The sequence below is a fragment of the Manacus vitellinus genome, unplaced genomic scaffold (genome assembly GCF_001715985.3).
Source record: "Manacus vitellinus isolate BGI_N305 unplaced genomic scaffold, ASM171598v3 scaffold_42_pilon, whole genome shotgun sequence".
Lineage (NCBI taxonomy): Eukaryota > Metazoa > Chordata > Aves > Passeriformes > Pipridae > Manacus > Manacus vitellinus.
In genome coordinates, this window is record NW_021940553.1 from 2,070,638 (window position 1) to 2,093,182 (window position 22,545).

Below are 22,545 nucleotides of genomic sequence, written 5' to 3' on the forward strand. Positions count from 1 at the left end.
AAATCCTGTTGTCTATGTTCTGCAATCCATTTTAGCATTGCAGCCTGGGCATTTGGTCATTCTGAACTCTTGTCTTTGCTGTGTTGATGCTTGTACAAAAATATTGACTTTTTCTCCCTGTTTCTTGATGACATGTGAAGAAAAAGGGAAAAGGTAGGGAAAATGAACAGAGAGATCTTTGCTGTGCATTAACAGGGCCATGTCTGTGCCTTCTGATATGGAGAAAAACAGTTCTGTAATGTGGCAGTTGATAAGAGGAAATTACTGTGTTTTCATACAAAAAACATGGTGATGTGGTTTGGGTTTGCTTTTAAAGGGAAGAATTCCAGTTTCTGTGTTACGTAATTTAAAATGGCATCTATGGATTTTTGGATTAATTGCTATAAATTCATGAAATGCACAAAGTGATTGTGATCAACTTTTTTTTTTTTTTTAAATTATCTATTTGTGTTTGCCCAGTGTGAGCCCAGAATTCTTAAATGTTGGGCCGATTTTTCTTATGGGCAAGATTTTGCCTGGATATCGTAATATTTAATTTGAACTGCCAGAAAGAGATTAAGATTTATTTCTCTGTAGTGCAACTGAACGATACAGTTGTAGAGACCTTTTAAAATGACATAAAGTTTTGTGTTCTGATTCTGTATTTAGCAGACTGCTCTTCATCTGGATCCAGCTGTCCATTCTGAAGTTGCATTGATGGTCCTGGAAGCGTATCAGAAATATCTCTCCCAGAAACCCTATGCTGGGCTGCTTTCTGAAAGCATAAAGCAGGTATCCCTTCTTCAGAATTACAAGGAATACCTTATGGATGGTGATAATCAGGAAGAACTGCAAGTCAAGACCTTGTTTTCTTTCTTTTATTTTTTTAAAAGATGTTCTGTCTCAATCCTGCTAGAATACCATAACATACCAACATTCAGTATTGTCTGTACCCACAGAGCTATCTGAAAACAGCTGTTAGGCTTATGTGGAACATCTGTATGAGAATCATAAAATCATAGAATGGTTTGGGTTGGAAAGGACCTTAAAGATCATCTGTACCACGGGCAAGGACTAGACCAGGCTGCTCCAAGCCCTGTCCAACCTGGCCTGGGACACTCCCAGGGATGGGGCAGCCACAGCTTCTCTGGGCAACCTGTGCCAGGGCCTCACCACCCTCACAGGGAAGAATTTCTTCCCAATGTCCCATCTAACCCTACCCTGTGTCAGTAGGAAGCCATTTCTGCTTGTCCTGTCACTCCAGGCCCTTGTAAATATTCTCTCTCCATGTTTCTTGAAATAGTCATTTTAATTTTGACCCCCATGTAGATCTGTAGTTGAATAGTCACAAACTGGAGCAGAAGAGACATCCTCCCTGTGATTCCAGCTCTTAGTATTACCTTATTTGAAGACTCAGATGTTAATCCCTTTAGAAGCTTTTCAGTCAGTGCTGTGTGACCTGAACACCCCACAAATGTTTGTTACGTTGGTTTTACAGCACATCAGTCACTGAGGAAGGGATGGCTCCAAGTTACAGAAGGGGAATGGAAGGATAGAAAGATCAGGATTAAAAAAAATCCCTATTTTCATTGTTCAATCCAAGATGCTTCCATTTATTTATTCAGAGCTTTTAGCATTGTGCTGTACTTTGTCTTCTCAGTATTTCTTGTACAGTATTTCCTCCTCCCACGTGCTTTTCCCCCCCCGTGTTTTCTTCCCACACTCTTCATGTTCCGTGTTGTCTCTGCTCTTTTCTGACTTGCCCCTCTGCACTACTTGGCCATGGTTTGTTGTTTTGTGCCAGCCAGAGGAGTTCTCTATTTTAAGCCTGTTTCAGCCTTGGCTGCCACTGGTATTGGGGAATCTGTCCTGACTTGCCTGAGCTCGTAACTGGAATTAGAGAGAAAATAGTGCTTAGGTTTTTGTACCCCCGTTCTGAGAGGGTGGAATGCCTGCATTGCCTCCCAGCTCTGCAATTTACACTACTCTGTCAGAGCACGTACAATGTTTTGTTTTCCCCAAGATTTATAATACTTTCTGATCTAGACAGGATCTTCACGACCACGGACAGATGTACGTGGCACAGACTCTGCCTGTCCACGTTACAGACTTCTTTCTAAGGAGAGGCTGCTAGGTTTTAGTTGTTTTTTGTTTTTTTTTTTGACATATGCTACTTTTTTTACACTAGCTGTCCTAAACGTTGTAAACATTGGGGAAGGTTGTTGTGTGGCTTTCTTTTTTCAGTAGTAAAATCAAAATTCAATTCAAGATCCACATCCAGCTTGGAGAAATCTAGGCAAACAGTGTTAAGTTGACAGCCTTTACTAAAAAGGATGGGAGGGGTAGGGACAGGAGGTGGAAATCAAGGCAATAGGAACAGAGTGTTTAGATAAACTACATTGTGTGTCTAAAGAATAACTACTGCTGGTCTGATCATACAATCATAGAAGGTTTGGGTTGGAAGGGACCCCAGAGATCATCTAGTGCCAGTTCCTGAGTCACAGTGTTGTGATAGAAGAGCAGGCCCATCCGAGCTGCCCCAAGTCCCCGACTGGAGCCACATGTGCTGTGTTGTTTCAGCTGTGCTCCCTCTCATTTCTGCTCCTGCTGCTCTGTCCCAGGTCTCCTACTTAGCCAGCATTGTTCGTTACGGAGAAACACCGGAGACTTCCTTCAACCAGTGGGCTTGGAGTTTGATTCTGAGGCTGAAGCTGCACAGGAACGACCGCGGGGTGCAGCAGGGCGGGCCGCCCGTGCCCGTGTGCGACAGCGCACTCGACGCGGCCGAGTCGGTCGCGCTGCACCCCCTGCTCAAGGCTGTGAAAGCAAACATCCCCATAGGCTGCTACCTGGCACTGGCCATGACCACCCTGGGGCACAGGTAAGTGCTTCTTGTGTGTTTGCCTTGGTTGGGTGGCCCCAGTGACTGGCCCCAGTGACTGAGCAACCTCCCTGGTTGCTCAGTCGAGAGGGGGGTTGTTAAAGTTCTTCATGCCTGTTTGAATAAAAAAGGACTTGTGATGCAAGGCATTGAGGAGTCTGTTGGGGACAGTGTCTCTCTTCTGAGGAGACACTGTGGGAGTTGGGCTTGTTAGCCTAAAGAAAACTGAGAGGGGATCTCATTAATGCACGTAAACATCTCAAAGGCGGGTGTCAGAGGATGATGCCAGACTCTACCCAGCAATAGGATGTGGTGCAATTGCCATAAACTACAACACAAGAAGTTTCACCTCAACATGAGGAATAACTTCTTTATATTTAGGGTAGCAGAGCTCTGGAACAGCTACCCAGGGAGGTTGTGGAGTCTCCCTCTCTGGAGACATCCCAAACCCACCTGGATGCCTTCCTGTGTGATGCTCCAAGTGACCCTACCTTGGCAGGGGGATTGGACTAGAGGATTTCCAGAGGTCCCTTACAACCTTAATTATTCTGTGATTCTGTGACTGTAGTTGGACAGAATCACAGAATCATTTAGGTTGGAAAAGACACCTGAGATCGAGTCCAGCCTTTGACCAACTACCACCATGTCACCTAGACCATGGCACTGAGTGTCACATCCAGTTGTTTCTTGAACACCTCTGGGGATGATGACTCCACCACCTCCCCGATCAGCCTGTTCCAATGCCTGACAACCCTTTCTGTGAAGAAATTCTTCCTGAATTCTTCTTTCAAACAACACGATAGTTCCATTATTTTGCTAATAGTATTTTTTGCCTTCTGCATGTTAAGGTGAAAATAGTAATTTGAAACAGTACTGTTAACCCCCATTTGAAACTGGGGGGTTAACAAGATTTCTCTGGACAGGAGTAACTTTTAACCACACTTACTGAAAGGGCTATTCTACAGGTAATTTTGTTTAGCAGAGTTGCAGGACAGCATTCAGAAAACAGTGAGGACAAAAGACACATTCATGTTGGGAATGATAAATAAAGAACCTTATAGCCTTGAAACTGAACCTCATAACTGTGACTGTGTTTCAACACAGTCTTAACCAGTGCTGTCAGCTTCTTTGTAGGTAAGGCTTTTGGGCTGATTAAGGTACAGAGACATACAAAATTTAATCAGTCCTTACCAGATCTGTTTTCTCTGAATTTGTGATCTCTAATTATCTGTTATTCAGAATTTTCACTAACTTGTTTTCTGTGTATAATATTGTGTTACTCTTTGAAGAGAAATTGTCTGAGTTATCTTCTCCAAGTCACAGCCTGATGATAAGATTATGCCATTATAGATACTTCAAAGCACTGGATTAATTTGAGACTGATATGGAGGTATTCTGGTTGAGGCTGGTAATTTTTCCATGACCTGGAGCGTGAAATAAAAAACCAAAGAACCTCTTTAGTTTGTCCCCCTGTACCTTCTCGGTTTGGCCTTGCAAAAAACCATTTGATATCCTTCTCCTGTGTAAACATTAACACAAGTATTAATCGCAAGCAAAACCTCAAAGCCAGTTATGTTTGTGAGCAGAAGAAACAAAGTGCTGTACTGTGTGTTTGTGACTTAATACACTATTTCATTTTCATGACCTCAGAGTAGACACAGGATTCATGTTTTGCATCTTTTTCCAATGTGCACCTTTTCTCAGTCAGCAAAACTAATGCAATGTGCCAGACAAGTTGCTGCTACTGAGTTTTCTGGACACTTAAGAGTAGAATTCATCTCATCTGGCCGCGACCATCTGAGTTCCTGCTGTAAGGAAACCCTCTGAGGTCCATCTACAAGTAGTGAAGAAAGATGTGCAGACCATCCTCCGAACTGAGGAGATGTCAAAGCCAGAACATGTGAAACTCCCTTTGCCCGAACAGGGAGGCGAGTTGGTTGGGTTAGGGAACACCACTGAGCTTTAAACTGAGATGTGAAGGAAGACCTGCATCTCCAGGGACTTTCAGAAGATGGGACACATCAACAGAAGGGCAGGAAATACTTACCTAGTCTGTCAGCAGTTGAATGGCTCCTATAGCTGAATAAAAAGCTCTGGATTTAACTGTTTAGGTTTTCAAAGATGAAGTGTAAAGTTATGAATGTGTTTACATCTCAGATTATAGAGACTAAATCAACATCTAATCTTTCTACTGATAGTCAATGTGTTTTTCTTAATTATATACTTTTTTTCTTACAGCATTGAGAAGTTCTGTGCTGAAGGGATCCCTCTTTTGGGTGTACTCGTCCAGTCTAGACATCTGAGAACAGTGGTGCATGTGCTGGATAAAATTTTACCATTGTTTTACTCTTGCCAGTACTACCTCCTGAAGAATGAACAGTAAGCATTCTATGTTCATGATACACTTATTTATTTATTTTATATATTTATTTGCTTAATTTATGGTAATTGCAATGAAAGTTAATCTTAACTGTTAAATTTATGTGGCTTTGTGCTGAGTTTTGCATCCAGTGAGAACATGATGGTGGAAGTACATCTGGTTTCTGTGCTGACTAACTTTTTGGCATTGACTGTGGTTCAGAAAATAGTTGTAGAAGTGTGTCCTGCTGACACCACGTGTACAGCTGTTGCTGCTGCTGTGCCACAGAAGTGTTCTTCAGGCAGCTGTATTTCAAGTAGCTGTGGTGTTAGATGAGTGAGAAAGACCAGCTGTCAGTATCAGTAGGGACACAGTATATCCAGTACTGGACTTCAGATGTCTGTCCTGGTCAGTTTGTAACGTGGTCACTGAGGTGCCTTTGTCTTGGAGCACTTGACAGTCTCCCAAACAACTCCTGTGCTAGATTTCGGTGCTGATGTAGATCAAGGACTGCATTTAGTCCTGATGAGCTGCCTTGAATTACAGTCTGCCATGAAATGTTCATACTGTGCCTATTATATGGCTAAAGTGGAGCAAATAAATCTGCATTGTGGGTGTGACTCAAAGCCCTGGATATGTCTGTCAGCAGTGCTGTTGAGCTGGTTTAAAGTTCCCTAGACACAGCTCTTCTATTTGTTACGTAGCAGAAGATATTTTAGAGTTAATTTCGTTTGTTGACATCCCTAGGTTTTTATCTTACATCCAACTGTTCCTTCATCTGGACAGTGGAGTCCCTCAAGGAGTTACCCAGCAGGTTACCCATAAAGTGACACAGCACTTGACAGGTGTGAACTATGGAGAAAACGTTAAGCTGCTCAGTAGTATGATACAGGTAAGAAGATTATTTTACAAAAAAAAGAAGGTGGGGGGGACAGTATTTAAAACTAGGCTGTTTTGACCAAGCTGGTGTTTAAGGTTGGAAAGGATACTGAATTTGGCAGTTGTGCAGCCAGGGAGTGCCCTGCATCCAGCATTAAACAGTTGGGTTTGGTTTCCTGAAATGCTTCTGCTTAAACTTGCCTAAATCTGGCAGTGCATCTGATACTGGACATAACAACAACGTTTCCCCTCCAGACTTCTTGGAAAATTAATTTTCCAATATCAGGTCATACCTGCTCAAAAAAAGGAAATGTAATATGCAGCACTACTCTCTTATTTGTGTTATTCGAGGAATGCAGCAAATGTATTAATGTTTGAAAGCTTTGCTTTTGGCCATTCGTTTGGGGCTGTGGGATGAAAAAAATGTTGCTGTGTGAGGGAACAGTAGTATTTTTTTAAGTGCAGAGAGGTCAAGGAGCAAGGTCACCTAACATTAGAGGAGGGTAAGGGAAACAGACCTACTCTGGGAAGTCCTTTTACAGGAACAGCAGGTGACACTTAAGAAATAGATGCTGTTTATGCCTCCAGGTCACAGGGGTCCTGCTTAAGGCTTTTATGCCTGTTTTTGCTGCTTGCACAAGATGCTCTGCTCTCCAGGCTGTAGAATTTGCAGGAGTTTGGAGGCTGGAGTTAACAAAGCTGTCCTTGCTTAGGTATAGAGATCATGTACTTGAAGGATAGGCCCACAGCCTTATGCAAGTTAAACAGTTCTTCAATAGCTGCTTAACCTTTAATTGACGCTGATTTTACACTTTTATTGACTGATTTTACACTTTTATTTGGCAGACTCACATTTTTGTGAGTGACCAGCCAAATGGAGTGGGGCCAGCTGCAGTACTGGAGTTCTGGGTCCAGGTCCTCACCAGCCAGCAGCTGTGGCACCGGGACAGGGCAACACTCTGCTTGCTGGATGACTTATGTAAAGCTGCTTTTCAGTACAGTCAAGAGGACTGTGTACAAAAGCTGCTTTACCAACAGCACAAGGTAAATAGTTGAGGTGTACTGGTGTGGCTGTTGAGTAAATGGTCAGTTTGTTTGTTGCTCACTCTGATTTTGATGTGAATGTATTTTCCTGAAGTGCTACAGAAACAGTCATAGAATCCTGCCTTGGGCAGGGACACCTTCCACTAGACCAGGTTACTCCAAGCCCTGTCCAGCCTGGCCTTGGACACTTCCAAGGATGGGGCAGCCACAGCTTTTCTGGACAATCTGGCATAAGTGATAATGAGGTTATCTGATTTTCTTCTGAGTGGGTCAAAATCAGTGAAATGTCTGATATTTTGATAGTAATTATTAAAACCGATTTGTAACACAGTTTTCATTCATGAGTTCTATCACAATTTGTGTTCTTTGCATTCCAGATGTTCAGTAGTGTGTTTAGAACAAAAATGGGACTTCCTCTCCAGAAAAAAACAGACAGAGTTCAGTGAAACAGGATATTTTCACTGAAAAAAGAAATGAAGTATAAGCAGGCATCTCAGTGGTGCCTGGCTGAGCTAAGATGGGAAAGTAGCAATATGAGTCAGAAAGGAACTTGTATGAAAGTAGAGTGACATACCTAAATCTTCTAAATAGAAATACCTAAATCTTCTAAATCACCACTTCTTACAAAAAAAAAAAAACCAAATGTTTTCTGTTTCTGTGCAGAATGCTTTGGGCTATCACTGTGACAAAGGTCTGCTGTCTTCCCTTGTTAGCTGGATCGTGGCTGGCAATGTCACACCATCTTTTGTGGAGGGCAATGCCAATCCCTCTCAGGTAAGTGATGGTGTTGTGTGAACAGCCCTGGGATAAGCGGTGTAGAGGTGTCTTGAGGGCTCTTTTTTCCCTGCTTTTGCGTGTTTTTGCAGATTTTTTTCTTGTTCCCTTTTTTTTTCCTATCCCAGAGTGATTTTTATTTTATTTTTTTTCATTTTCTTGTGATAAAGTCCTAATTTAGCCTAAGAGAATTCTGTGGGTTTATTACACTAAAGGGAACATGGACATTTTCCATGGAGAGAGTTTGTCTAATCTGTGTCCAAGAATTAATATAATAGGATTTAGTAGTTAGGTTTTCTTTCTAATCTTCAATTACTCTCAATCTGTTTAATAAGAGAAAATATGTGAAGCCTGACTTTTCTATTAGATCAGTCTTTATCTGATAAATATTTTGAATTTTAGTTGCCTTCTCTCTGCCTGAGTTCCTTGTTCAAGCAAAAGGAAGAAAAACCCTGCAGTACCACAAATGGAGATGTGTAGTGCAGGTGGGAGAAAGGAGATCTTATTTTACTGAGTTTGAGAAGTTTGTTTCCTCCAGAACTCTCTGGATAATTCTGTCTGTTGTCCCTGCTTTCCCCTTTCTGTCCCAAGATAGTACAAAATACGAAGGGGAAATTTGAATGTGAGGATAAAGAGGAAACTGGTTTTCTTCTTGAGATGTGATACTGCCTTTTCCAGCTTTGTAGTGGGAATCTGTCAAAGATATGTTCCTCTTAAGAAAGCAGCAAGCTTCCTGATCCTATCCCTACTGTTTTCTTATCAATGTTTCTGTTATTTCTGTGTTGTCCAGGTCTGGTTTTCGTGGATGGTGTTAAATATGGAGTCAATATTTGAAGAAGATTCACAGCTTCGCAGAGTTGTGGAGGGGGAGCTGGTTATTAATGCTTTAACTCCTGATCAAGCTTTGAAGGTGAGAGAACTGTCCATCCCTTTTTATTAGAGAGAGAAGTGTTCCCTTGTATCATTTAGTTTTATCCTACGTACTTTTTCTTACCAGGATAAAAGAATAAATAATGCTTTATCTGGCTTTAGAGGTGAAAATATACCCCAGGGAAGTTTTCTTCTACATTTTGAGTACATTTGAGTTGTTTTACATTTAAAAGCTACCATGCAAATAATACAGAAAACTTCAGACTTCAGTTACTAATTTGTGCTCTTGCATGATTTTCTGGGTCATCTGAATGCCTCATGACTTTTAGTGGATTTACTTTATACCACTGGGGTGGGGAGTGCTTATTTTTCAGGTGGGAAAATGAGTCTATATTTCAAACAGATGATTTCTCAGATGATCTGAATTTTGCCTCTACTTTTCTCTATTTTCTGAATTATTTTCCAAAGCTTTCAGAACTGTTTAGGCCTCTCCCTTAACAAGGAACTTAATCAGGTGTATTTTAGGCCATGTTGCAGGCTTTTTCCAGGTTCTTTGACCTAATTCAGTTAGAAATTCTGGAGCAAAGCAAGTGGAAAGCAAAGCTGTCCAGTCTCAAAAGTGTGACTTTTGGCCCATCTTTCATCTCAGCTGTTTCAGTGTGTTTTAATGAAGCCCCATGAAACTAGATTTGCCTGGGCTCTGTCCAGGCTGGTACATGTCTCTCATCCTTGAAGCGTAGTCTGGAAAACATTAGTCCTTTGGCTTGCATGTCTTGATTTAGCCAAGTAGTATGTGGGTAGTGTGTGGAAAAAGGATGCTGAGGGTTCCGGAGGTCTGGTGTAGGTGATGAGGTAGTGCCAGGGTCTGCTCTGAGGTTTGGGAACTGGGGAGAAGCCTTGCATTGCCCTGCATCAGGCACAGTCCAGGAGGGCTTGATGTGGGACTGTTCAATGATTTAGTGGGTCTGTGCTGTTGCTAATATGGGGTGTTGCTTTGTCTTCGTTCTGCTTTTCCTTCTGTATTCTTTCTTCACGTCAGTTTTACTTTACATTTCGAATTTTCACTAGAGCTGTATGGAATGTAGGCTGGAAAAAGATAAAAGTAGCATGCTGGAAGTCTAAACCAGGAGCATCCACCTCTGTGAGGAAGAACAGTAATTAGCTGTAATTAACACCAGTGGCCCATATGTTGCCCTTGCATCAGGGCTGTCATGCTATTTTTTTTTCAGCATTGGAGGTGTAGCTCTGCTCTCCAGCATAACTCTGAGCTGGGCAGCTCATCCTTCAAGACCTGGAACAGATATGTGACTGTTCCCAAAGTTTTCTCCTCTGTAATTACCAACTGTGCATGCTGTGTTACTCTGTTAAATTAACCTGTGACAGCCTGTTACAGCAGAACACCTGTCTGAAAGTGTTGTTTCTGCAGAAAGCCCAGGCCCAGCTGAAGCTGCCCATCGTCCCTTCCCTTCAGAGGCTCATGATCTACCGCTGGGCTCACCAGGCCCTTGCTACCCCGGCAGATCACCCTCTCATGCCACTGATCTGGCAGAAATTCTTCCTCCTGTACCTTCACCGACCAGGGCCACAGTACGGGTGAGTCTCACCTGCTCCTGTAGATCAGCAAGCAGAGATGCTGATTTGGCACTTGCAACAAGACTTAGCTGTGCTTTTTTTTGTTTGTTTTTCAGGTTACCTGTAGATGGCTGTATTGGGAGGCGTTTTTTCCAGAGTGCAGCTCACGTGAACTTGCTGAACGAGATGAAGCAGCGGTTGATAGAGGTGGCAGACTTCCACCACGCTGCCAGCAAAGCACTGAGGGTGGAGAGCCCTGCTGAGGGCACTGACAGGTCACCAGAGAAGGCCAGCTGCTCACCTGAGTACCTGACTTCACCTGAGCTGCATAAGGAGCTTGTCAGGTAAAAAAAACCTGCCCAGTTCCATCTTATTCTGTGCAAATGCCCAAGTAACTACTACAGCACAGTTGTAGCTGTGTGAGACGTGAAGGGATGCGACCTTAGATGTGCTGCAGGACTTGTTGTATACATAGAATCATAGAATCATTTGGGTTGAAAAATTCAGATCATAAAGTCCAGCCATTAACTCAGCACTGCCAAGGCCAGTGCTAACTCAGCTCCCCAGGTTGTGGTCAAATCAGTTCCTCTGGTGGTACAATGTGTTCTGTTGGAGAGGGAGCTGATTTTACTACTAAAAATAAAACATTGTTAATAGAGTTGTCATCCCCCTTAGGGGAGGAGCTTTGCTTTTTAATGAATAGTAGTAGCCCTGTGCTGGTAAAATATTTATTGTTTAGGCATATCTGCTACCTGCATGTGCATCACTAGCTGTAAATGTAGAGGGCTACTTGGTGTGTATACATCTGTTTGTCACAGACCAGGGCTTAAATTTATGTTAATTATGATGATTTCATCAGGAAATATACTGGGGACTTGAGCACATGATTCACTTTGTGCAGTTTGCTTGGTCAGCAAGCTAAAGGTGAGCTGTGCCGAGGGTGTTCTGTGCCACCTGAAAAATGATAAGTCTGCCTTGGCACAAAGCTCTCTTTTTGTCTTGGAGTAGGCTAAGGAAAGGGGTATAGTCACTCACTGCCACTCACCTGCTGATCCCTCACTTTTGTAAGGGATGGTAACTTCTAAGAGATGCCTTATGCACACTAAAACTGAGGCTTTGCTATTCCAAAGTCAGTGGTTCTGTAACACAGAGACTTTTGGTCTGAAAAGTCCTCCATAAGAAGTGTTTGCAATGTGGCAGTATTCAAATAGTCCCAGAAACCAGATGAAAGGATTATTTGGAAAGAGTCCCTTATTCAAAGGCTTTGGGTGTATGGAATCTGAGCTCCTGGTGGGTGCTCCCCTCAGCAGTCAGTAGGTACTGTACCAACAAACAAGGGAGATCATAAATCCTACTTGGGCCTTTGTGAAAAATAGTCCAGAGATGCTCACTGGGTGTGACTTGGCTGATATTTTCAGTCTTTCATTTCAGAGAAGTTCCCCACTCCAGTATAAATACAGACTGCTCTACACCCAAGTAAATCTTAGGTTAAGGAAGTTTAACGACCTGTCTAGTTTCCTAGACAGGGGGGAAATTATTGGTAGGGCTTATAAGGGCCAGTTTCTTGGAACTAGACTACTCCCATTTTTTCACCAATGTCACTGATGTAGGAAACAGGAGTTTGCTAGTGTTATTTAATACCACAGTGTGAAGATTTAATGGCATTTTAGTGCTTCCTTGTCAGGAAGGCTTGGATGGTATGATTAGAGAAAAGGTACCACTCAGTGGAATGATGCCAGCTGAAGAAATAGGTGTATTTATGTAAAAGTACACTATTAGCAGAGGAGGAAATGAGAATAAACTAGCCATGAATGACACTGAAAAAAAACTTGAAGAATGTGACTCAACTCAGATGTGGCTTTTTGGAGCAGGCAGTCTAGAGGAGTCATGGGGTGAGAAGCCAAACTTGCTCACATGTACTCTGTTTTTTCCTGTGGTCTTTTGAATTGGGTCGTGGTGAGATTCCCTGACATAATAGACTATTCCAGTCCTGGGTCTTATGCCAATTGGCATAAATGTTTTCCTTTTCAGAATTTGTCCTGTTACTCTTTGTCATTACTCTTTGTATTTTTCTAAGTGGCTTCATGTCACTGATGGTATTTGAACTGACAGTAAACTACTCAAAAAGCACCTGAAACCCCAGTTTTGAACTGTGTCACCTTGTAGCATTATTTGTTGCCTTAATTCTGAGCCCTAGAACAATCGAAGTTCACACTGATATATTTTTTTCCCTTTTTTTCTCTTTTTATCTCAGGCTTTGTAATGTTTTAGTTCTGTGGTTGGAAGAAGAGAATTTCCAGAAAGGAGACACATACATTCCCTCTTTACCAAAGCAGTATGATGTACATAGACTTGCTAAAGTCATGCAGAATCAACAGGTAAAGTGCTAATAACCCTGAAAATCTGGGATCCAAAGTTTACTTGTTAAAATGAGTCCTTGAAATCAGTGAGAGACTTGGTGTCACTAGTCTTGAACACACATACAGCAAACTGCCTTCCTTTATATTTGAAAGAGGGCTCAGAAGTAGATTCCTTACATATCTTAATGACAACACAGTCCTTGTTCTGTACTGCTCTGTAATTTGCATTCTAAGATAATATTAGAGAATTGTTCAAGTTGGAATTTTAAATAACAAAAGACTGGAAGCCAAAACCTGCTCATGTTGGTAGTCTGTAAAATGTCAGGTTCAAATATAAATTTGTGAGTGGGAAGTGTATATTATTCTGTCCATCAAGCCTACAGAATTAGTATAACTAAAAAACCTGTAAGAGGGGAGATTTTGGAAGGGCATTTCCTTATGCTTGCTTTGTTTTTATTCCTCTGGTGTATGTGACTGCTGGAAATGCAGCAGTTAATTATGCCGTGATGTTTTAGACTATAGTGGTCTTCATGTTTGCCTTTTAAGAACAGATTTTTAATAATCTGTACCCTTTGTCTCTTATTTGTCAGAAATTGTACTGTGTCAGATTTCTTCTCTAAGTGTCATGAATGCTTTTCAGTAGCTTCTGTATATGTGGTAAGAATTCTTCAGGTTAGGCTGTTTTCCCCCTTAATAATAAATTTCTTATGACTTAAAACTACAGGGTCTGTTTTTATGTACTTATTTTAGTTCCACAACTACTAGGATGAATGCACAGTGTATGCTACTGACCAAAATAGGAATGGTAATTTAATTCTTTTGTGGTTCAGGATTTGTGGATGGAGTTTGTCAATGTGGAACTCATACACCATGAGTTTCAGGAAGCTCTAAACCTTTGGCTGCAGGTTCAGCTCGAATCACATACAACCTGTGTTCCTGCAGGGCAGACAGATTTCACCAACCCTTTATCAGGTAAGAGATAAGAATATTATTAATGAAACTGCACCATAAAGGACTTTGAGGGTGTCAAAGCCCTGGTTTCCCTAGGAATTTAATGATGCCCGTGAATGAAGATGTCAGTACAGTTTGTTTTCTCTATGTACAGTACTTTGCATGAAGTTGTCATGGTTTCCCCACTAAGATTCTCATGTGAGAGGTTAATATGGATGGTTTTGGCTTCAAGTTTGCCACATCACAGAGCGGAGCTAGAGCTTCATGGGTGAGCTCCCCAAAAATTCCTCTGCACAGAGGATGTCCCACACAGGCTGAATTTTCCCGAAGTTTAGGTAGAGACAGCTGCAAGCAAAGGGAAAACCTGCTGTAACTGAAAACAGTGGATTTTTTTGTGTGACTGATTAAAAAAGGAGAGGGAGGGAATAGAAGGAAACTGGAATAGTTTCATAGGCAAATTAGTTTGGACAAAGAAACTGAGTGGGAATCAGCAGGAGAAGGCTGACCTGGGGAGAGGCTGTGCTTTGGGGAGGAACTGGAGCTGACAAGACAAAAGGTGAGAATGAGTTGTAGGGAAAGGAAGATGAATTTTGCTTAGACTGGATCTGGAAGCCTCTGTCAGATGAGAAGAATAAATGGGGTGATATGAGGAAAATAAATGGGGTAATACGAGGGAAGTGGGACTGGTTGGGGGAAACAAGGAAAGCAGTGGGGCTTTTGATCCTAATGTTTGTGTGATGGAGGAGCTGGTAATGAAAATTAACTGTGTAAAATAGACTTTGAGAAAAATAGGAAGATTAGTTGACTTTTTTTTTTCCATTTTAAAAAGAGGAATCCTGAGAAATACTTGTCTGCTGCTGAAAATGTTTCATGCCAAAAACTTAATGCTTTTGTTGAGCTTCCTCTGAAGTTTTCTCATTGACAGAACTTGCTTCTGCTTTCTTTTTGTAGCCAAAGAGAGGATCATAAATAATTTGAAGAAGTTTGATACTCCCAAGCCCCCTCTCCCACTCCAGACAATGAAAGCCCCTGTGCCAGTCATTTCCTCTGCCAGTCTAGTGAGTCAGAAGGAAGCAGTTCAGCTCATGCGTACGGACCTGAACATCCTGCAGCAACATGCCAAGTAAGTCATAGCTGTGTTCCTTCTGCCTCTCTGGTGTGTCCAGCAGTGTCTGAGCATCCTCACAGAATGGTTTGGGAAAGGACCTTAAAGGGCATCCAGTTCCAGCCCCTGCCACAGGCAGGGACACCTTCCACTATCCCAGGTTGCTCCAAGCCCTGTCCAACCTGGCCTTGGACACTTCCAGGGATGGGGCAGCCACAGCTTCTCTGGGCAACCTGTGCCAGGGCCTCACTACCCTCATAGCCAGGAATTTTTTTCCTAACAATGCCCTTCACAACAGCCTCATTTGTGGTGTTGGCACAAGACCCATCAGTACTTGATTTCTTATCCTATTTGTTTTCTCTTTCTTCTTGTCTATCATGTTGTTCTACTCCTTCAACTGAGACAAGACTGCACAAGTCTTATCTAATGTCTGAGTTTATATGATCCAGCATCTAACTTCTACATTTCTTTTCTCATTTGGCATACTTTCTGAAATAAAGCCTCCTTTTAGCCTAAATTTCTTGACAATGAGTTACTTAACCCTTTTGCACTAATGTAGTAGTTGCAATGTGAAGCACCAGAGCCCCCGAGAAAGAAATCTGATTTCTGGTTCTGTTGGCTTTCTGAGTGAAAGAGACTCTCTGTTTTTAATATTCTTAATCAGAGAATCCAGCTGAACTATTTTCAAACACAACTGATCAATCTGTAGCTGTTCTTGCCCAGTGTAGTCACTTAATAACGATATTATGAACCAAAAAATTATTAAACCCAAGAGATTGTGTTGAAACAATTCCAACAGCAATTCTAGGTGGGTTTGTTTTTTTTCCCCTGACTGAATCATCCCATGGTTGAGTTTGGTTTTTTTTGTTTTGTTTTGTTTTTTGTGGAAAATTGCATTTTCTACAGAGGATATTCTATTGAGTTTCCTTCCAGGTTGTCATATAAAATAATTCAAAGGAACTCATGCGTACTTGAGTAGTTTTGTTCTTATGAACCTGGTTTTTTTATTACTTTGAAGTGCTATTACTTTGAAGTTTTAACTCAATTTAATTTAATAACCTTTTATGTTTTCTAGGAAGGTGTCATGAGCCTTTGTACAGCACATTAAATTGAGGTTTCATCTCTTGCTTATGAGCTCTTAGCATTACCGTTTTTCAATACAGATTTTGGTAATTTTATTAATAAATGGTTTTCAGAACTGCAGCTCTCTGGGAATCGCAGCATGTTGCTCTCAATAATGAAATACTGGACACGGTGCCTAAGCTGTTTGTGAACAGGGAAGAGCAGATCACCCTCCATTTGGAGTGCCGGGGGACTTCCAATAAGGGCTGTCAGGGAGCAGCTCTGCTTACCATCCAGGTGAGAAACTTGTATCATCCTTTCTGCCTTGGTGCTGCTGGACACACAGGATGAATGTGAAATGTCTGAATCACTACAAGAACCGTAGCAGCTGACCAAATAAGTCCATGCACCTAATAGTTACCTGAGATACCTCGTATGCAGTGCTCAAAAGGGGCAGAGCTGAAGGATAAGTTGCTGCATAACTTGTTTTGCTCGTAGCATCCACCCTAAACTGTTTCCCAGTGCGTGGATATGGGAATATGCTCACTGACAGGAACAGAAGCATGAAAATGTTTATAGAAATACTCCCATGTTGCTTGGCAAATTAATTTCTTGATCCCCTCTAAGTTTCAGTTCCCGGGGATTAAAAGCCTTACATGAAAGACATGAATTATATTAGTGTGTGTGATAATTAAGGAGGAACATGACCAAGGATGTGTGCTTGGGCACGATGTGCTAAATCTGATCAAAGCTCTCGGCGGGGGAGAACCATCTGTATGCAGAGTCCTCTTACTGGATTCCGCTTCGATTTTACAAATAGGTGCGACACGGAGGAGCTTTAGCAAAAAAAACCCGTGAATTCTGGAGTGAATATTTGTCTTTTTTTTTTTTTTTTTTGTCACTTAGTTTGAAGGGAAGCACAAAAACGAGGCGGTGAGCCAGCAGCTTCATGCTCTGCGCAAAGAAGTGAGACAGCTGCAGGCAGAAGCTACGAAGCCGCCTTCCCTGGGCGTTGTGGAAGCAGCAGTGCACGTGGAGAATTTTATAACGTAGGTTGTTCAGACACTGCTTTAGGCAGTGATGTTTTGTGTTTCTCTTCCTGGATGTTAAGAGCTAAAGTGTGGAACCTGTTTCGTTGGTTTTTTCGCTGCGCTTATCAGCTCGAGTCAACAACAGAGCATGAATCCTGGGACTTGTGTGTTTGTGAGACAGGCCTCCAAAGGAATAACTCTGTTATCAGGAGGTCATTCAGCCTCAGTAGGCACACAGTAGTGTTTTCTACTTCTGTTTATTGTTCTGTGTATTAGAATAGCCCTCCTAACCCTGCAAAAGTACACTGGATGATGGCAGGGATGCTGTGTTAAACTTCAGGGAGTGGCAAACTTGTACCACAAGCTGTCTCAGCCATAGGCTAAACTGTATGTCTTTAATATTTCTCTCTATGGGTTTTTTGCCAGTTATAGTGCAGGACATAGTTCTTTAATAGACAATTATGATTTGAAGTAGTTTTTCAATATGTGAAACAAAATTGTGAAGTGGAATAGGGCTATATAATACCACTTTTCTGGGTGATGTGAATACATGGGGTGGTCCAGGGCCCTCTTCCTCTTGAAGACCTTTCAGAGTTCATCCTAGAGGTCCGGTTTTGCAACTTGGTTCTTCTCAATCTTCCGGATTTCTGCTGGGATTCTCTTAGTGTAGCTGGTTTACTACTGAGTGCACTCCTTGTACAAGTGAAAATATTTGCTCACTATTTCTACGTGTTCATTCTTGACCACTGATCTGAAAAATTCTGTGGATGAACTAGTTCTTGGGATTTACATCTCTGGAATTGCACGTCCTTCAGATTCTTTAATTCGGACTCAGTGAAGATGGGGGTTTGATCTCAACAAAACATGTACTTGGCAACACTCAAGAAACGATTCTGTTTTAATCCTTTTGTTGTTGAGCCTGTGAAGTAAAAGAGGTAATTTTTCTTGCAGTACAAGTGTAGTTGAGATGCCTTAAGAATGTGATGAACACGTGATTAGAGGGAGAAATAATCCTTTGGAACTATACCGTGAAAATCTTTCAGTGATCGCTGTCTGACTCTGCTTATGGAAGCTTTCTAAGGTTTGGAGGTACCCATTTCAGGCAGCAAAATTAGTTGAGCTCAGGGAGCATCAGAAATACCCCTCTCAAGTCCCCATATCGTCAAGAAACCTTTCTTCATTGTCACAGGTTATTCTCCACACGTTAAATTTAATTCGCCTTTTGAATTTAATTTCTTTTAGGGCCTTAATAAATATCTACAAGGTGCAGCCCATGCCTGCAATTAAGAAAGTTGGAATTAGTTTGTTTTTTACGTTGGTGGAATATGTGTGTGATGAAACTCAACGCAACCCTCCCACAAGGCAATTCTTCACGTCCTGCATTGAGATTCTGGGCCAGGTGAGTTTACTATTGGAATAAAATTTGACTTTTGAATGCCTAATGCTTATTCGAATTGCCTGCTGGTATTGGGAGTCTGACACATTCAGAAGCCTGAAAGTTAACTTCTAAGCTTGTATACCATTTTCCTTTCAACTAATTGTTATAATATACAGTCTTTAGGAGAGTTGAAGCTTGCATTTAAGCAAAAATAAAAAACTCTTGCTCTGAGGTACCTCCTTAGTGCTAACAAATGCTCACTGTGTTAGCTGAGTGCTGGATTTTTGGGCAGGTAACTGAAGTTTAGGTACTTTCAGTTCATAAAAGTGTGTTTCAGCATATACTTTGCTTTTACCTGTCACTTTCTAGTTGATGTATATCTTGTCAACCTCAGTATTTAGACACCTTTGTTCTACAGCCTTGCAGTGTTCTTTGTGTAGAGAATTTTCCAGAAGTTTTCTGGTAGAGAATAAAAGTGCTTTTGGTTGGTGGTAATGTTTTCTGTGGGAAACACATTACGTGGGTTCTCTGAGAAAAAGCTTTGGGTCCAGATATATGCTTTCATCTCTTAGATACAGTTTGTTTCTATATGCAGCTGTCCTTAAGCACCTCTAACAACTGAAGTGCTGAAAAGCTCTTCATAGCTGTAGTTCTGTTAAATTTTTCCTGTTATTGAACAGGGCTGGTGAAATCTGGATCATTTTCTTTTGCTATCCCATCAGAAAAATAGTACTTCTAGGTATTTTTAGACAACATATGTGATCACAAGTGCTATTCTAAAATGTACTAGGGAAACATGTTTATTTTGCTTTATGTCTTGTGGAGTAACAGTATTTAGTTGATGTTAATCTGACACAGTCTTTTGTTTTTGAGGAAAGACTTCCCTTTTTATAGAAGGACCAAAATTATGCTTGTCTCAACAAAAAAAAATCCTTAATAGGTATATTTTTCAGTCAATTCATGCTGGGCTATTTTTCTCTCCATTCCCAATTTTCTCAGGTGTTCATCAGTGGGACCAAGTCAGAGTGCAGACATCTGCTCGAGACCATCCTGCAGAACCGAAGGCTCTGTACCCTCCTTTCTCCTTACTTCACTCCCGTTGCCTCTCCCAGTGAATTTGTGACTTTGTATGAAAAAGTCGTGGCCTTTCTGAGTGAGGACAACAGTGATGTTGTCTTCATGCTGCTGACAAAGGTGAGGTCTAGTCTGTGGGTGTTTTTTCCCTAAAGACTCTGTTTTTAGGCTAAGGAACAAAGAGGTGCAAAATCTGGTAGTTTAAAATAGCATTGACAGGTTCTGTTGAGCTGAATTGCCCATCCTGAATGGTATGTGTTGCACTTAAGTTCAAGAGGGGCTGGAGTCAAAAGCAAGTGGCTTAAATATCCTTTTCTAGCACAGATAGTATCAGTATGTGCTTCTCAAGGCTCACTCTTGAAATTAAAGCAGGCTCTCCATGGCTTCTTCTGCCTGATATCTCTGCAGAAACGTTCATCCAGATAACCAGTGAATCCCAGGTATCTTAACAATCAAAACAAAACAAAATTTGGGACAGTGTCTGAGTTTTCCACCTCTGTTTGGCACCCATGTTCTTCCTGCCTGTCTTAAAACACACAGAGTTAGGTCAGGGCAAGTGACGTGCACATCTCTCGTTTCAGGGCCGTGTGATACTACCTGCCTCCATGGTCAGTGGGGAAATTAGTGTTACACTTGGGCTTTGGTACCAATCTGATTCTCTCCTCATTAGTTACACAGAGACAGGGCTCAACAACTGGGAGCAGCAGGCAGCCTGTTTTGGGATATCTGTAGCAAGGAGTGATCAGTGTTGTGTCCCTGCTCACGAGAGTCTGAACAGATGGTGAAGAGGCTACGAAAGCTTTTCGCCTCCACCTGAAAATTTATGGACTGTGGAGATCAGTCCAGTGTAATGCTTGTGATTGTTTGGCAGGGGTACTGAAGTGTGGAAATTGGGACGCATCTTTATGAATCTGAGCACCCCCACCAAGGGCTGTTTCATAAAGCCAGGGACTTCTGCAATATGCTAAATCATAACCTTTAAAGAGTGTCGCCTTGGTTTGGAGTTGGGGATAATGAGGTGAAAATTCATTAGGTTTTTCTTAAATATATAAAAACTTAGTGATTTTTCCCCAATAATTTCTCCCTTCTCCTGAAGGTGTTGAGGCTGTTAAAGCTTCTGCTTACAAATGCTTCCTGTCCTCTGCTCTAGTTTGACCTCGTGCAGTGGTTAAGCCTGGCTAAGCCACCTCTTGCTGAGCGTACCAAGCTTCTGGAGTCTATTCACTTGGCTCTCAATGCATGTGGCCTAGAACCTGAAGAAGACATTTTGATGCCATTTAATATCTTCTGCAAACATTGGACTAACCTTCTCCAGTATCAGTTCCCTGACCACTACAGTGATTTCCTAAGGCTGTTCGTGCAAAGTGAGTACCTGAGTTGATGCACACTAAGCCCTTTGTGCAGAACCCTTCTGGTTTAAAATATGAACTGCATGCAGTAGAGTTAAGTAGCAACAAATACAGAATGACTTAAACTTTTAAAATTTTCTGTATGTATTTCTGTGTGCATGCTGTGTGGTGTGATTTTATTAGAGGTATTGTAGCTCTACTAGAAAGAAACACCCCTCTGCAGGTCAAAGCACATGCAGCAGTGACAACAGATCTTTAAGCCCATATAACAGGAGAAGGATGGAGGTGAGTCTTCTATTAACGGAAGCACCTATTAATTATGATAAAGTCTGTGTAGAATCCTTGTTCTTGAGCACCCTTCAGTGTCAAACTGAGAACTGGAATTATGGAGACATGGAACTAATACTGAAATCTGCTGGAAGTGTCTTGGTTGACATTAGATGCCATCCGTAATCTGAGGTGCCTCTCCAATGAGAACACAAGTACTTCCTTTTGTCAAACCACATGTGCTGAGGCAGCAGCTGTCTCTTAATGAGTGTTTGTAGCCAGAGATGTATGAAGTGCCTGGGAAACTCTCTAGGAAGAGAGCATGTAGATGCCAAAAAGAACTGTTAAATTAATTGTGTTTGCAAATTAGAGACATCTCTCACCCTTAAACTTGGGATTTTCAAATTCATGCCTTACCTAATTCTTTTTTTTTTTTTTTTTGGTAGTAGGGAGCTCTAATTTCAACCTTTTTTTGACTCTTTTGGAGAAAGGGACCACTATCTTTCCGGTTTTCACAAATGCATTCCCTTGTCTTTCTCCTTAAGGCTCATCAGAGCAGCTCCTAAGCCCTGACTGTTGGAAGGCATCACTTCAGGCTTTGGGGTGTGATTCACCAGTGGCTGAGCAGGGAAGCTTCAGGAAGAGTGATTCTACTGAAACTCCTGCATTGAGGGATGCTGGAAAAACTCTGCTCTCCACAGAACAGGTGGGTGGTTGGTTTATTATGTTCTTCAGCTGAAACAGATGCCCTCCAGTGACAAATAACACTGCTGTGCAGCCTTTCTGTAGCTGATTAATAGTTTCCTGCCTTTTAACAGGTTAGAGAGACAATAGAATGGCTTTCCACATCCTTCTGCAAACTCCGACTGGCTTCAGTGGACTTCAGGACTTTTGGCCTGTTTTCAAAGTGGAGTCCTTATGTGGCTGAGGTGAATGTGTTCCTGGAGTATCTTGTTAAACGACTTATTGACAGTGAAGTTGATAATTTATCCCAAGAACCTGTGGGCAGCAGCACAATTCTAGCAGGTAACGTGTCTTGAAAGCAAATTACTTAAGAACAGACACTCAGTTTTTCCAATTTCCTCTGTTAAAGGCAATTTAAATATACAGTAAGATCTTCTTATTTTGCATTGTGGAGTGATGAGAACATTAAAATACAGATGGGAAATTTTGATGATACTCCTTGGCCGTTTGGACTTTATGCTTTAAAATTTTAAAGAAAGCTTTTTTTAATTTGAGCTTGCTTTAAAATTATTTTATGAAGAGGTTTTACTTTCTTCAAGAAAAATACAGTCTTTTGCACTGAGCAGAGGTTTGGGAAGGAGACACTACTGAATTTGGTGTGATTTTGATTTGGAGAAAAATCACCTAAACACATTAGGTTTAAAGTGTGAGTCATCCTTACCTCCACATTCTCTGATGTGTTATTAAAGTGATACTAATAGAACATCTAAAAAATGCAAAATGCTTATGATTGTTGTTAAAACAACCATGTTGTTAAACAGAGTTACTGGTAAGCATATTGTGTTTTAGTTTTATTTGACCAAACGAACTGATTGAATGGTTGAACTCATTGATCTTGGAGGTCTTTTCCAACCCTAGTTATTCTG

The 22,545-nt window shown here is 41.5% G+C and overlaps 1 protein-coding gene across 1 annotated transcript in view; it reads left to right on the forward strand.

Annotated features, from left to right (window-relative positions):
- The window catches only part of EPG5 (ectopic P-granules autophagy protein 5 homolog), a 56,637-nt gene that overhangs the window by 20,777 nt on the left and 13,315 nt on the right, over window positions 1-22,545 (forward strand). The window contains exons 17-35 of the mRNA XM_029962148.1: window positions 649-771; window positions 2,601-2,860; window positions 5,099-5,239; window positions 5,967-6,111; window positions 6,945-7,142; window positions 7,806-7,916; window positions 8,707-8,826; window positions 10,213-10,379; window positions 10,475-10,702; window positions 12,613-12,736; window positions 13,549-13,690; window positions 14,621-14,792; window positions 15,971-16,133; window positions 16,743-16,885; window positions 18,110-18,266; window positions 19,245-19,439; window positions 20,470-20,683; window positions 21,481-21,641; window positions 21,754-21,961. Of these exons, the coding sequence (XP_029818008.1) occupies window positions 649-771; window positions 2,601-2,860; window positions 5,099-5,239; window positions 5,967-6,111; window positions 6,945-7,142; window positions 7,806-7,916; window positions 8,707-8,826; window positions 10,213-10,379; window positions 10,475-10,702; window positions 12,613-12,736; window positions 13,549-13,690; window positions 14,621-14,792; window positions 15,971-16,133; window positions 16,743-16,885; window positions 18,110-18,266; window positions 19,245-19,439; window positions 20,470-20,683; window positions 21,481-21,641; window positions 21,754-21,961 (3,172 nt within the window). The remainder of the gene's footprint in view (window positions 1-648; window positions 772-2,600; window positions 2,861-5,098; window positions 5,240-5,966; window positions 6,112-6,944; window positions 7,143-7,805; window positions 7,917-8,706; window positions 8,827-10,212; window positions 10,380-10,474; window positions 10,703-12,612; window positions 12,737-13,548; window positions 13,691-14,620; window positions 14,793-15,970; window positions 16,134-16,742; window positions 16,886-18,109; window positions 18,267-19,244; window positions 19,440-20,469; window positions 20,684-21,480; window positions 21,642-21,753; window positions 21,962-22,545) is intronic.